Source organism: Ictidomys tridecemlineatus, chromosome 11 (genome assembly GCF_052094955.1).
Source record: "Ictidomys tridecemlineatus isolate mIctTri1 chromosome 11, mIctTri1.hap1, whole genome shotgun sequence".
Taxonomy (NCBI): domain Eukaryota; kingdom Metazoa; phylum Chordata; class Mammalia; order Rodentia; family Sciuridae; genus Ictidomys; species Ictidomys tridecemlineatus.
In genome coordinates, this window is record NC_135487.1 from 80,058,405 (window position 1) to 80,074,423 (window position 16,019).

Below are 16,019 nucleotides of genomic sequence, written 5' to 3' on the forward strand. Positions count from 1 at the left end.
GCCCAAATGAATTTAGTGAGATTCTGTCTCTAAATAAAATATAAAAAGGGATGGAAATGCAGCAGCTCAGTAGTTGAATTCCCTTGGGTTCAATCCCCACCACCCACAATCCTTCCTAACCAAGAAAACAAAAACAAAAACAAAAAAGATTTCTAACTAAGCTTATAAAAGCTCACCAGCATAGTAAAAGATTTTGAGGCAAAATTAAGAGGTGATCTGATGATAACCCCCCCACCCCCTGATACTTATGAATCCTAAAAATCACATAAGGCTTAATAAATGTCTACTATGTGCCTATAACCTTTCTAAGCTATGCAGAAGATAATGAAAATGAAGAGTGGTTCCTGCTCTTAAGAAGCTTAGAATTCAAACAGATTAATCACAAACAAGATGTGCTGAATGAATTAACAGCAACTCCAAAACATTCCTTGGACTCCTAGTTTCTGATCCAAACACTTCTTAGGAGTTAATTCAATCTAATTAAAATTTCTCACATTCTATCATGTTAGATATGTGCTAAGAGAACCTACCTCACCTTCTTATTTATGTTATTCATTTAATTTAATGTATATCTTTATCTTGTTTTGTTTTAAATCAAGGTAAATGAGAAATGGTGTGGGTTCCCTATTTTACCTTTGTCCTTTTGGATAGGCTTACTGTAGGTTTTTGGTCCTAATTTCTTTCCTACCTTATCACCTTCAAAATGCCCTTCTCTTTCTCCCCAACTAGGAAAAAGCAGCAAATCTGAATTACTCCCTAGTGCCTTTTACAAGCTCAGTTGAAATTATGAAAGAGATGATATACTGCTGGGAAAAAAGATGGATCTCTCCAAAAAAAATATGAGACAGTTGCAAGAGCATAAGTATTTGTAATTGAATGAGGATTACAAATAAGAAATTAAGAAGGACACCTGAACTTTGTTGCAGCATCATAGATGGACCAGTTTATCCAAGTCAGTTAGAAATATAGCCATTTATTGCTATATTAATAGCAGTTTCATTGTAAGCAAGACCTGGATACTTACACTTCAAGAAAAATGCCTGAATGCTGCTTTTTCTTTTGATCTTTGGAATGAATTCAAAAATATCTCTCTATTTTACCTAATTAATTCAATTTCCCAGTGCAGAGACCAAATGATATAGGTAACATGGGGCAACAGTTCCAACAAAGGACACAGAGGCTATGCTCACAGATTTGCCAACCCAAATAGAATAAGAGTCAAACTAGTAATTGACATTTGTAGCCTATTAGAATTTATCAGGTATACTACATTTAGATAGAGATAACCATGACAGATTGGAGGAGGACAAAGTTCATCATTAGAGATGCATCTAAGCTTGATCAGACATTAGGCCATCTCCTGGTTATGCAAACTCTCTGAAGTGCTTACCCATCTGGATTCTGCATTTCTAAGTCTGCAAAATGGGCCCTATGATATATAATTCATAGGATTATTTAAATAAGAATGCACATAAATTGTTGAATAAAGTAATAGGTATATAAAATCATGTTATCCCATCTTATTCAAAAGCCTGGATATCTCTGTGTAACTGGTTCCAATTAAGTAGCCAGTGCTGAGAAATGCAGAAATGCTTATCAGTTTAGTTTAATAATACAAAAGTCTATCAACATAAATTTCAAACACTACCAAAAGCACATGATAACAAAAAATAAAATGAATATTTTCTTAGAATTGTAGGTTTTACTTTAAGAAACATAGTTAAGTTTGTGTAAAACAGAAAAGGAAAGCCAAGGCCCTGCTTTATTGCTGGAAAATTGTGTGGGGACAAAATATTGTCACATAAGTACACCCAGGTGTGTGTGTGTGTCTGTGTGTGTGTGTGTGTGTGTATGTGAGAGTGTGTGTGTGTGTGTAATTGAAACTATTTTTAAGGAATAATTTTCCAGAGCTCTGATTTCCATATGTATTCTTTCTTACATTTTATATGCCTGAGAAAGTGTAACCAAGATACAACGTTGTGTCTTCTATTCCTATCTTCTTTTTCTCAACAGTCCTTTCGCACCTAAGGAAGGAAATCTATTTCCTAATGCTCTCAAATACTACAGAGACATAAGGCAATATAGTGTAAAACTTCTAGTGACAAACAAAATGACAAGTCAGAATATTGGCATGGGCTTTAAATTGGTGATTGATTTTATTGATTAGGCAATAAATGTTTTGGCAAATCAGGTAATTTCCAAGTACCACATTATGTGAAATCAACTATAGAATTCATCAAATTGCCTAATAATTTTTGGTGAAGCCCACTAACTAATTTTTGGCTTACAACATTTCCTCCTGATTTCCTTAAGATGTACAAAGATTTTTGGTGTTCTTATTTAAAACTTATTAAAGTAGAATCAAATTGATTTGGAATGCTGATCTTTTAGTCCCATGCCTCAACGGAATGAAGAAATTGAGATATAAATTCAAATTATTGTGAAAAATTCTAATTTTCTCATTGATAGTGCATTTCCAAAAATTTACTTTTACGTTGAAAAATCATCAGTGTCATTTTGCTACATTATAACATAAAAATTCTAACAATACAGAAGAAAAAAAACTTCATCATTTAAAGGCTTAGTCCAGGGATTCAAAAAATATAAATATTTATTTTTAGTCATATATTCTGTTAGAGTTACCTCATAGGGTAGTTCATTAAAAAATGTTCAAGCATAAAATATACATGCTAAAGAACAAAATTTGGTGGAGAAATTGACTGGAAGTGCAAGAAAAGAGAAAGAAAATGTTGTAAAACTTCTCACTGTTATTTGGAATTTATATATTTTTAAATGAGTAATGATAATGCTATTTAGACTCAGGCATATTGAAATAGTGACAAAACTATTTAATTTTAAGAACTAATATTTTCAAAACATACCATCACTTAAACTAATGTCTATAAAGTACAAGGTCAATTTAAAATAAGTAAGGACTATATAGTTTATTATTTACTTTAATTGTGGGGTATTATTGAACATAAAAATGTGAAGACCACTGAAATATTGTGTGTAAATCTTTAGTACACTTTCTTCGTTGTTGTTGTTGTTAACTGGGATTGAACCCAGGGGTGCTTAATCGCTGAGCTACATGCTCAGCCCTTTTTTATTATAATTATTTTGAGACAGGGTCTCTTTAAGTTGCTTGGAGCCTCACTCAATTGCTGAGGCTGGCTTTGAACTTGTGATCCTCCTGCCTCAGCCTTCTGAGCTGATAGGATTAGAGGTGTGTGCTACCATGCCCTGCTTCTTTAGTATACTTTCTGACCCAACATTTGTTAACTGAATTGAGTCAAAATTTGGACTCAACAATAGGGTGAAGCTGGCCTGACCAGACTCCTCTGTCTCTTTATTCTGATCCTTATTTTCCCATAACTTCTGCACAATCCTTGTGTGGATCAGTATTTATTATGTCCCATACTTAAGGATTTCTTGGAACGTAGGATATAGTGTTCCATTAGGAATTCACAAGGTACTTAGTTGTTCAGGCTGCCCAAGGGGACATTCATCTATGCAGAAAATGGCTGCAAATAACTTCTGTGGTTGGTGAACAATATCACAAACAGAGTATAAACACAATTTGGGAAGACTCTCAGAGCATAGTGTGACTGTGCTAATGACAGGGACACTGTGAATTGACATAGCTTATCTCCATGGCATTCATGATCTCCTCTCTTCTACTGATAAAGGGATACCTTTGTAAGGGTAATAATGGGAAAGAAATAAATTAAGAGAGAGCATCAGGACACTAATATTGTTGTCTCCTACATTTTAAGGGTTTGAGAAAATAACTACATAAATTTATAGGTAAGTGTTTGTCCTGGGAGAGAAGTTATTATCAGTGTATTAGTATCTCTGCAAAGTTAGAAAGAAAAGGATTATATTTCACAATTGTGAGCTTAATTTTACCTTTGCTTGCCTCTTAGACCTGTTTTCTTTTCAAAGGACAACTGATATCCATAAATTCTCTTCAATGGTACTCAGAATGGATTCTCTTTGCATAAACAATGCTTTGCTTTCAACATTTAATCTTGAATGGAATTGTAACATATAGCTTTTCTATTCTGACACCTTAAATACTGTGTTCTAAGACTTTTTCAAAGAATGAATTCTGACCTTATTTATGATAATCTGTTTCAGATACTTATCTATGGGCAGAGATTCTACATGTATTTACGGAGCACCATAATTCTCTAATTTTGTTGTGGATTATAGCCATGGACAATACTTTGGAAATAAAACATTCAGACTAAAATGCTCAGTGGCACTAACTTTTCTTCATCTATTCTATTCTCTAAGTGTGGTCCCCAGAGCAACAGTAAAAGCATCATGTGGAACTTGTCAGCAGCACACATTATCAGGCCCGCCCAGACTTATGTATCAGAAGCTCTGGGAAAAGGTCCAGCAATCTGTATTCTCACAGGATCTTCAGGTTCTGATGTATGCTAAAGTCTGAGAACCACTGTGCACTGGAATTTTGCCTCACAATTAGGATGCCCATAAGAAAAACTTGGCTGCAGTTTAGACTTTCCTTCACCAACATGAGTGTATCCTGATACATGAAATAATCATTAATATGAATCCTGAATCCAAAAATTAAGGGTCATCCTCATTTTTTTCTTATGTAATCAGGCATTTGCGTCTGGCAGATTTAAAGAAGAGGCAATGCATTTTGATAGTCCTCTATATGTGAGGAATAAATGTGTTGGCTTTATAGTTGGAGTAATGCTGGAGAGTTTGGTCTGATGCTCAGGGATTTCAGACAACGAATGGATAAAGATGGTGAGGAATCTCATTCTAGTCATGCCCTCCTTTACTAATTTCCCTTTTCACTGTTTGGTCTTCTTCCCCATTTCCTTAGGGAGCCAAGTGATTGATAGCCTAATCCAATGACTGTATTACAGCTGCCTCAACTAGGACTCTTTTCCTTATCATTAGCAGTTAGCCTATGGTTAAATTCACAGCTCACTGCTTGGTACTGCCCCTGAGATTTAAGGGTCTGGCCTTTAGAAAATATTTAACATAAAACTGAAATCTTGACATACTGAGAACTCAGTTCTCTGCAAGGCTTCTTTAATTAATCCAATGTACTGTACCATTGTTCTATATGAGACTGTGACATGGTGAACTGTTTCTGAAGCTTACAGAGATGTGTAGTCCTAAATTAAACAGCCACTGACGTGTACTTACACGGATTTTTTTTAGTACAGTAGATATGCATGAATCTGTGAATATTTAAAGTCAAGCTCAAAGAGTGACACAATGCTCTCTAGTTTTACTTTCATAATAGAACATTTTTTGATTAATTTCAAGCTTGAAATCATTCTTTATGAAAAAACACACACAGAGGAAAGAAATTTAATAATTCATTACCACTGCTGCAAAGGTAAGTTTTCTTAATATGCTTGTCAGAGTCCTTTGGTTTACAGAGTCTATCAAATATTTTCTTAGAAAATGGTACAAATATTGCTTTATTTTCTTAATTTTGCACAAAAGAAAACATACATAATGGCCAAATAGAATTTGTTGGATCTTAAATGCTGTTTCATTCTATTATTTATCTTCAGGACAACAGTTGTTTTAAAATACCTAAGGAAAGGCTGTAGACCTTGATCTATGCTTTAAACCTTTGCCCTTGCTCCAGTCCGTCGATGAGCTGTAAGCATCTATGAATATGGCAGCTGAGTCCCAGATGAAAAATTATGCATCTCATAAACTGCTATTCTGCTGAAATGTCAAGCCAAGGCAAGGCTGTACCTCAAACTCAGCACTTGGCATTTTCCTTTCTGTCTGCTTTGTTGCCATGAAGCAAACATGAACAGTGAGGATTTGTGTAGGACAGGTAGCAGGCGAGCTCACTGTCAAAAATCTATTATTAGGGCTCTGATCTCCTGCACAGACCGATGGCTAAACAGGGAGAAACTCAGGCTCCAGAAAAGGCAATATAATGAAAGAGGGGATTCTCTGTCAATCTCTATATTAATATATTCAAATGAGCATTATTTAAATGAGAATATTTGTAATGATGCACTTCACTCAAAAGAGTCATAATCTATAATGAAAAATATAATTCGGCTTCATTATTTGATATGCTTATTTTTTACTATCTAGCAAATACACTATATATATATGTATATATATATATATTTGTATAACAAGGTCTTTAACAATTTGATCTGTTAAACTTGTGATAGTCTGAGAATATTTTTACATACGTGAATAATAGGCAAAATTTTTGCATTATTCTGGAAAATTGAAAAAAGATAAGTGAGAACAAAATGTAAGGCTGTCCTTTGAATTATTTTTATTTTTGGTATGATTTATCACCACACTTTTATTCATTTAAATTACATCTTTATCTATCAGATTATTTTAAACATTTCACTGTTAAAGCTTAGGCTCTTATTGATAAAGATGGTTAAAATAGCTTAAATTTTATGACAGGTAGTAGGCGTGTTTTTCTGAAAGGAATTTATGCATCAATAATCATGTGATTGACACATAAAAAAATCCATCCCATTAAAAAGTACTTCCTAATAAAAAAATACCAACACTGTATTTTGTGATATAATTGTAGTATGTATTAAAAGAACTTAAAGCAATCCTGCCAAAATCTCCACTTACTTGCATGTGTGAAAATAGTTATTTAAAGCAATATGTAACTAAAACTTCTGAGTTTTCATTCTATTGTGTTTTATCATCTTCCCAAATTTACACAAATAATTACCAGTACCTACATCAAAATAAGCCTTAGGTCATGATAGGATCGGGTCACACTGAATTTGTACTTATATAGTTCCCAGTGTCAGGGTGCATACTGCCAAGTTACTGCATGACCACAATAATTTAGCCTAAGTAACCATTTTAAAACTAATCACAAAATATGCAAAGTGGAGGCAATGCCTAAAGTTATTTTCAAACTACTAGATCGATTCACATTTGTGCAAGTTTTCTAAATATACACTCTGTACTAATTTTCAGCCCTACTCCATCACAGAGCTACAAATCACTAGCAATATTTCTAACCTGTGCCTTCTGCTATTAGTATTTCCCATGTCAGTTTTAAATGAAAGCACTATTAGGAGACATAACCATTAAGGTGCTGTCAGAGCTCAGTGCCCAGTGGCTCACATAGAGAAATTTCAGGGTATTCATTATTTACATGTAGACCCTAAAACCAGCTATGTAATTTGCCATTATTGTTGTTGTTGTTGTTGTTGTTTTTGAGAAATACACAATAATTTCTTAGACTTTCTGTGATATTCTATTTGTGATCAATAAATTTGGACTGAAAGAGAGGTCAATCTTAAAGATCATCTTAGGTGAACTACTCAGAAATCAACAATAAATATTTATAATTATTAATACTGAATGAGAAGAGTTCTATTATTTCAACAAGTTTATACTTAATAATTTCAAGTAAACATCTGAAATTTAAAATTAAGTACAAGATTTTCCTTTTCTTTGGTAAAACAAAATTTTTACAAAATAATTTAAAACGATGAGTAATAAATTTTTTAAGTTTGTTGAAAGTAAATTACTTTGAACCCAAAGTATTAAAGTTCCTTCTTCAGAGCAAATTCAGGACTTCTTATGTGTGTGCATGTGTTCAGTAAACAGGATACACACAGGACAATAAAACAACAACAAATCTAAGGAACATGCCTATCTTCCATAATAAAAAGTATCCAAAGCACAAGGAACAACAAAACTCCTTCAAATGAGTTTACCCCATGGAAAGACGCTCAATTACTCTTTCTCTTGATGCAGCTGTAAATGAATAAAGGTTACCTTCATGAAGTCAGTTTCAAGAAAGCCATATCTTTAGTTTATGCTATGAAGGACTCATTCTTAACCATCTTTAAAAGACTCTTACCCACAGAGAGGACTTCATGTGAAAATGTCACACCACAGCTGGATAACACCATTTATAGGATGAGTGATAGTAACCACTGAGTTGGGGGCTATATTAAGATGTTCTCATTATTTGGGGACAAGGTCAGAAAAAGAGTTCAAAATTTTAAACAAAACCAGGGGGAAAAAAGAGCCAAACTAAAACTAGGAACAATAATGAATAATTCTCTCAAGGATAAAGACTATAATTAATCAAGTCGCTGATAACATTAGTGTTTTTTCCTAATCTAATAAATAAAATCAATTAATTTCTTCTCCCAGTACTCACAAACACTCCCCAATCATCCACTCAATCTTGTGATGATAACATCAATTAACTAATGTTTGATTTAATAAAGTTAGCTAATAACAACTTATCAGTGTTACTACTGTCCAAAGAGAAGAAGAGGATAACGATTCCCTAAAAATCAGTGATTCAGAGAGAAGTTCTTGTATGGTGGAGAGCCTAATTAGCCATCCTAGTTTCATGAAAATATCTCTTATGAATACCAAACAAGATTTCTTTTGATAGTGTTCTCACTATGAAATCACCTGATCTATAATTCAACCTATAAAGGACCCATACTTGTGAACATGAACCTTGCCAGGTATTTCTGGCATGATTGAAATCCAGCTTTATAAATCATTCTCTTATGAGTTTGGTCCATATGTTTGAGCCACCCCCAAGTTCCTGCCCCCATCATAATCACCTACAGGTGAGTTGGGGAGAAAATGCCATTCTAAAGTAGCAAGATAAAAGACCACATCTCAGAAGGTGGTCCCAATATTCCCGCTTAGTATAACTCTAAATTGCAACAAGTAAAAGCTATCTTTTGATTAGCTTAATTACTTATTTTATTTAATGAAATTCTCTTAATACAGCATTTAACTTTCAAACTTTTTTGAAGTAGATACATTTAAAAATTCATTTTATATCATGCTATATATATATATATATATATACATATTCTGTGTCTAACTGAAAAAGAAGTTTGACCAAAGCTTATCCTAACTAAGAGCAAAACATTAGACATTTTCCTGTTCTATTTCATTTTTCTAAAATGCTGATTCAAGTTTATTCAACTTGATTCCATAACACAGTCATGAGTTGGGAACCAGTGTTTGCAAAGATGGCTCTAGAATGTAGACTAATATTTTAGTCAATAATAATTCAACTGTTATTCCTTAGTCGAGATTTTATCTCCCCAATGCCTGTTACTGCCCCTTATTAGCTAATGCATCTTAAGAGAACAAAGCCGAAATGTGACACTTTTCTACAGTGGATTAAAAATGTGCTTTTGGAAGAGGCTGCATAGACACAAATAAAGCTCTCTCATGCTGAGGTTTTCTGTCATGAGAGTATGAAGTGTAGCCATGAGCCGTGATAAAACAACAATAGCCAAAGGTTACTTCCCCGTTTAAACAAAAACAAACTCCTATTTCAAACAGAAATCTCAGTCTGAGAAAAAAAAATACAGATTGAATAAGGAGATAGAGAATATATTGAAAGGGTAGGATGTCCTGTCCTGGCAATAGAGAGCATGTGCTATTAGGCAGCTATCCCAAATTGAACTCTATAGTGTTTGCTTAGAAACAACAACAACAACAACAAAAACTATGACTCAAACAGCTCTTCTAAAAGTAGGCATTCCAGTGTTCTGAGAGAACGCTTGGGAAGATATTAGCACTATGCTGTTTATTTTTTTTTCTAAATCTTGTAAATATATCCAGCATATTTTGTGTGATTTCTAAATTGAAATAGCATTTGAAGTTCTGACAGTCACATCTGATAGACTAGGAATAGTATTTAGCCATTTTTATATTTCATCACCTCTAAAACTTCAAACCATTATTGTTTAGCACAATTTTACTAGCTAGGTTTTGCTATAACTCATTCTGAAGGTGCTTTGTTATAGACGTGCTTCCATCCTAAAATATATTATCATTGCCTGTTTAAACTGCTTTTCAGATTCTATTACCTCTAAACTAATGCAAGCATTGCTTTAAAGGAAAAAAACTGTATTAATTTTGTCAATATGGGAAAAGCTATTTTCAAAACAGATTGTTTAATGTGAAGGAACTTAATATAGAACCTATTAGAAATAAGGTACAAGCCCTTAAAAATGTTAGGGATATTTTGTTGTTTAAAATGAAAGTTCCACCAAGGCTTAGTTGAGCTTATAGCCCAAGTGAATATTTATATATGAATTTATAAATCTTAGAAATAGAGTTTTATGGAAATGCTAACTGGCCCTGAGGTATAGCTGAACTTGTTTTCAGATACTGCTATAATTTCTAGTGTGTGTGTGTGCTTAAAGACCGCAACACAAAAGACTTTTCTAATGCTGTAATTTCGTAGTTTTATTAGACTGAGTTATAGTATGGGAGAATATTCAGAAATTGCAGCTTAAATGAGAAAACGTGAATGGTGTTACTTACATAAAATACTACTGCAATAGTTCTTTTATTAATTTTTAATGTTCAGCACCCTCAGTGACCTCCTTTATTCTCTTGCTGTCAACATGGCAGGCTGGAAAAATTGAAATGGGCTGACAGAAAACATAGTGCACACTGTGGCCCAACTCTGGAGTCTCTTGCTTCTTTCTGGGGCACTTGCTTACACAGCCTATCTTATTCTGCATTACAGTAAGAGTTAAGGTCCTGTTTGATAGCTCCTGATAAAAGAGAGTGATGTCCTGTCAGGGTCTGAGCAGGTGCTGCTAGTCAGCCTCCCTTGTTCTGACATTGTGGGATGGGCATTCAATTAAAGAAGAATATAACCTTTGGCTGTTGTTGTTTTGTCATGGCTCATGGCTCATGGCTCACTTCATGCTCTCACAACAGAATTCCACAGCATGGACAGAGCCTTATTTGTGTCTATCCAGCTTCTTCCAAAAGCATATTTTGGTCTAATTCAGTAATGCTTTTCTTGAACAGTAGGGCACCACTCTGTTATGTATATTTACCACTTTCTCTATCACCAAGGAGACTAATCCCCATACCAGTACAGTCAAGAACCTCACAGCATTGTCTTGGCAAGGCCAAGTTCACGTTGTCACAGCAACAGAGTGCACAGGGCAAAAAGACCTAACTAGGACCTTGGGATAAAAACTTCTCTCTCAGTTTCAAATGCAAGTGTTTGAGAATGAGAAAGAAAGTGCAAAGGTGTGAGGTCTGCCAGTGTCTTGTTAGCTCAAGCTTAAATGCAATGCTTCAATGGTTTGTTTGAGACACTTGTGAAAACATGGCTTTTTGAAAAAGGTAGATTGTAAAATTCTATGAAGAGTGGAAACTAATTCAGACTATGCAAAAAGTATTATAATTAGGGTGCAAATATTCTTCTCTCAAAGGCCATGGTATTAGCTTTTATAATAAGTGAAAAGAGAACCATGACAATGAGAAATTCTGAAGAAAGCATAGATAGAAGAGAATAGAATTCATTCAAGACCCTATTTCAGCACTCTCTCATCTGATACTAACAGACACTTGAGGATTCACATTCAATTGTTCCATCTGTTATCCACTATTAGGAATATCGACCAGCAATGAGTTATAAGAATTCAAGATTATAAAAGACATGATACCCTTGTTTGCAACATGACCTCCTCACTTTACAGCAAGCTCCAAGGAAGCATAATGTAAAGAGAGACAACCCCTACCTGACACTCCTCCATATGTGGTTCGCTTTCCAGTACCCACTGCTGGCCATGGTGTGCCATCAGCTTTCAGTCCCATCAGACCTGAGACAGTGTTTGTGGCTGTAACACCATCTGCACCACCTGTGAAAAACACATCAAGGTTTGCCTCCAGTTCTCAAAGATTCCATGATTAAAACCCATTCAAACCCACATGCCCAGAAAAATGTACACTCTATCTTCTTGTGAGGAAATTTTCTCTTCTCAAATGTGTACACTAATTTAACTATTACAGTTATGCTTAAAACGTTGGATATTTTTTAAAAGGTTTAATTACCATGACTTCATTTTCTGAATTATTAGATAGATTTATTGATGTTGAATGTTTTGTATTCTATGTAATTTTCCAGATAATTTAAAATGTCTTTTCCAGTCAGGATGTACTTTCCACAGAATAGAATATAAGCATATTAATAGATATTTATTGAGCTTGTATTTAAGATGATGTTCTAGACTCTCTCATAAACAAGAAACTCATAAAAAATTTCATAGTGTGGGAACTGATATCTTTTTCAACCTTATTGAAGACTCAAATACTAGCCAGGCGAGGTCGTGCACACCTGTTATCCCAGCAGCTCAGGAGGCAGAGGCAGGAGGATCGTGAGTTCAAAGCTAGCCTTAGCAATTTAGCGAGACACTAAGCAACTCAGTGAGACCGTTTCAACATAAAATACAACATAGGGCTGGGGATATGGCTCAGTGGTCTAGGGTCCTTGAATTCAATCCCTGGTACTCCCCACCCCAAAGAAAACCACAACAATTCAAATACTATTACACAATCATCATATTATGGGTTCTTTACTTTGGAGTAATTTGCTGTGACTTTAACTTTGTTTCATAATTTTTTAATGTTTGCAAAACATGTTTATTAATAAAAATTATAAATGATCTTGTGTTCCCTGGTCAAAGATTAGGGTCTATTTATTATCTAAAATCCAGGTGTGACTCTACTACATTTGTGAGATTGACGCTGCATTTAATATTTTTTCTTAAAACCTAAGAAAGATCTACACAGATGTTTGTGAAAAAAAAAATATACTCCATTTTGGCCACATATATCAGGCCAATATTTATCTAACTGGGCAACAGATAAAAGTTTAGTTCTTACCTTCCTTTGCAGCCCTTGCGATGCTCACAATATCAGTGACATTTGGGGTCAACTTGGCAAAAAAAGGAATTTGAACAGCTTGCCTAACCCAGCGACAGATGTTCCGAACCAGCTCTGGATCCTGTTCAAATAGGTCAGTTAAATATAGAACATAATTAAAGAATTGTGATCAAAATGTGTATAAGAACAACAGCAAAGCTGGAGATGTGCAAGACAAATCCAACTTGACAATGAGCTACATGATATATTTCTCAAATTTCTCCTCAGCATTACACCTAGACTCATTAGGGAACTAAGGTTAACACACTTCAAGTGAACTGCAAATTCATCACATAAAGGTTAAATTCCTCAAGGGAGTCTTTGGAAAATAAAATTACAAAGAACCAATTGGAAGAAAGTGTTTCTCATTTTCCATTAAATGATATCAGGAATGAAACATAAACTTTTGGTGGCAAGTTCAGAAAACATTACAGAATTTCTAGTGCCTGCATTGGTTTAAGCCTAATAAAAAATATTCAAACTGCCAACTCCCAAGTGAATGATACTCAATCTGAAGCCTGTTGCTTTCATTATTAGAAGACTTTGTCTTGTTGAAATACATTCAAAAGAAAATCTATCTGCAACTTCATCATCCATCCAAATGTGATATATACTCTATGCTAAAATGGAATAATTCAGCCCTGGATTACTCAGGAGCCGCTCAGTAACTTTAGCCTACTTTCATAAATGTCGCCAACATCTGAACAGCATTTTTTCAACACTCATCTACTTGAAAGAATTGATCAAAATGACAAAATGAAATAAAATATCAAATGCTCATTTTTAAAAGCAAGGAATAGATGTTTTCCTGTGCTTGATTCCTGTGATTTTTCAAGCTTTTATTTTCTCATGGGACAAGTATCATTTAGAGGACAAACACCTATCCTTTCTGTTGAAATAACTTAGCTGTAGTAATGTTCTTTGATTTCAACACACACAATAGTCCTTTTTTTTTTTCATTACTTTGAGTGCAAAATTTATTCTGACAGGTACTGATAATGCACTTTGATAAATTAACTTAAAATATGCAATGGCAATTCATTATTGAACTTGGTAATATTATCTTAACAAGTTAAATGCTTTTTGAAAAAAATAAAAATACAAGAAAATATGGATATGTCTCTAAACTATGAAATAGTAGGCAAATATATTATTTATAATTAATATTTTTATATGAAAGAAAGTTGTTCTTTGCATTTTAACCTTTCAAATTTTTTAAGATGAGATTTCTAATGTTTTAATCTTTAGAGAGAACCATTTCACTTAGTTTTAATGTGTCTTGATCTGTCATACTATATTATGATAAAAGTTATGTGTTTATGTGCTAAGATCCTTCAATGAGGTAATTTCTGTTGATTGTTATCATCTCTATTCAGCAAAACTTAATACTTTTAACAAGAAATCTTTGGCTTGGCTTGTTCTCTTTTCAGAACAGTAATTTCTTCATTAAACATAAATATTAAAAAGCACTATATGGAATGCTCTACAGGGCATACTGTGCATTATGAATAGTAAAATCGGGAGACTTAGCTGTACAAATTCTAACTCATGAAAATGGAGATCTGCCCCTGCCCATGCAATGTTCATGAAATATTTATAACTGCTGCATTGGCATTATGAAGGCAGTTGCATCTTTGTGACTTTCATTTCTAAGTTATGAATTTCCATGGGACTTAGCCTAGAAATGACAGTAACTCTAGATGATATGAATTGCATGTCCTTTGTGAACGCGCTCTTTAAGGTAGAATTTGACAATAATTTAAAGATCACTTGAATTGCATAATACATGGAAGGTAGCCTGATAAGAATTACTGAAACAAATTTAAAATATTATTTGGTTCCAACAGAGTGAACACTAATAATCTGATATTCAAGTGGCTTTCAATATTACTGACCACCATGTCTTTATAACTTACTTTGAACATTTGTCAGAATTTTTTTCCTGTTGATTTTCACTGGTTGACTACTTGAACCAAGTGCCTCTTATCTATGTTTAGCAATTTAGAGTTTGTTCTATTTTTTAGTTTTCTAAAAGTAGACAGTTCCTTGGTAATCGTGACTTATTTGAATCATCTATCTCTTTGAAATAGCATAATGTGACCCTCCTAGATTTCTATGAGTGAGGTTGATGGTGTTCAGATACATTTTGAAAATCTTCATATTTATCCAAACCAGCAGCTGACTAATCATCATAGATGAAATAAATTTGATTATTAGAGAAGTTTTAAAATAATTTCTGACAACCATTATTGTGAAATTGACGATTCTGTAAATTGCAAGGTTTTCTTTGACAGGTATAATAGGGAATGCTCTAATACAACAAAAATATGATGAGGCTTATAACATGATAGAATGAATATGTTTACTTTAGGGAATTAGAGGGTAGAATATAATCATTCACACTTTCCTGTTTCTTCACACTTTTGTTCTGAACATTTAAGATCTAAAAGCAATTAATAGTGTTTCTGCAGTTTCAGCATCTTGACCTTCTCATTTCTAGTGATAGCATGAAATAGCTTTCTCTTTCCTAATAAGCCAGTTTTGAGAATCTTATTGAAATGAGCAAATTTCAGACAATTTCTAAGTCTTTCTAATAACTCCAGGAAAGAAGAAAAGTTTCTCTTATCTCTAAAACTGAATATTAAATAATATCAACACCAACATAAAGCAACGAAAACAAAGCAATTCTTTTTCCAGGCATGCCAAAAAGTACTTGTTTTGTCAATGAATCAAGAATCACCAAAAACTTGGAATATTATTTCAATGTATTTTAATGTACCCATCAAAATCTATACTCTGATGATATTTAAGAAATACCTGAATATATTTTATGATAGATGATATCTTAAAACCACAAAATCTAAGATTACTTTAAAAACTTAGGAGTAACTCTGAAGAAAAATAATAAAAATTATGCAAAAACTATAGCTTAACAAGCCTTTTAGTGCTGAATATACATAAAGTCTCCTTGGATCAGTAAATTTTTATTTGCTTTTTCAGGTATCAATAATGCCCAACCTTGACCATGACTTGGAATCTCTTCCATAGCAGCTGCTGGTCTGTGTGTGTGTGTGTGTATGCGCGCACACGCGCACGCCAATACCTTTGTTATCCATGTGCACACCCACAATAGCTCTGAGCAACAAAATGGTTTCCTGTGATAGAAGTCTGTGGTGTTATTAGCAGGAAGGCACCTGATGCCCTTAAGGAATGATCGACAGACCTGGGGAGCAATTGGTGATCTTTAGGATACAACATGAGGTGAAGGTTCCACCATACTTGCA

At 33.8% G+C, this 16,019-nt stretch overlaps 1 protein-coding gene across 1 annotated transcript in view; it reads right to left on the reverse strand.

Annotated features, from left to right (window-relative positions):
* Positions 1-16,019, reverse strand: part of Dpyd (dihydropyrimidine dehydrogenase) — a 778,600-nt gene that overhangs the window by 207,701 nt on the left and 554,880 nt on the right. Inside the window, exons 17-18 of the mRNA XM_078026796.1 lie at positions 12,697-12,817; positions 11,553-11,672 (exon numbers count right to left, since the gene is read on the reverse strand). Of these exons, the coding sequence (XP_077882922.1) occupies positions 11,553-11,672; positions 12,697-12,817 (241 nt within the window). The remainder of the gene's footprint in view (positions 1-11,552; positions 11,673-12,696; positions 12,818-16,019) is intronic.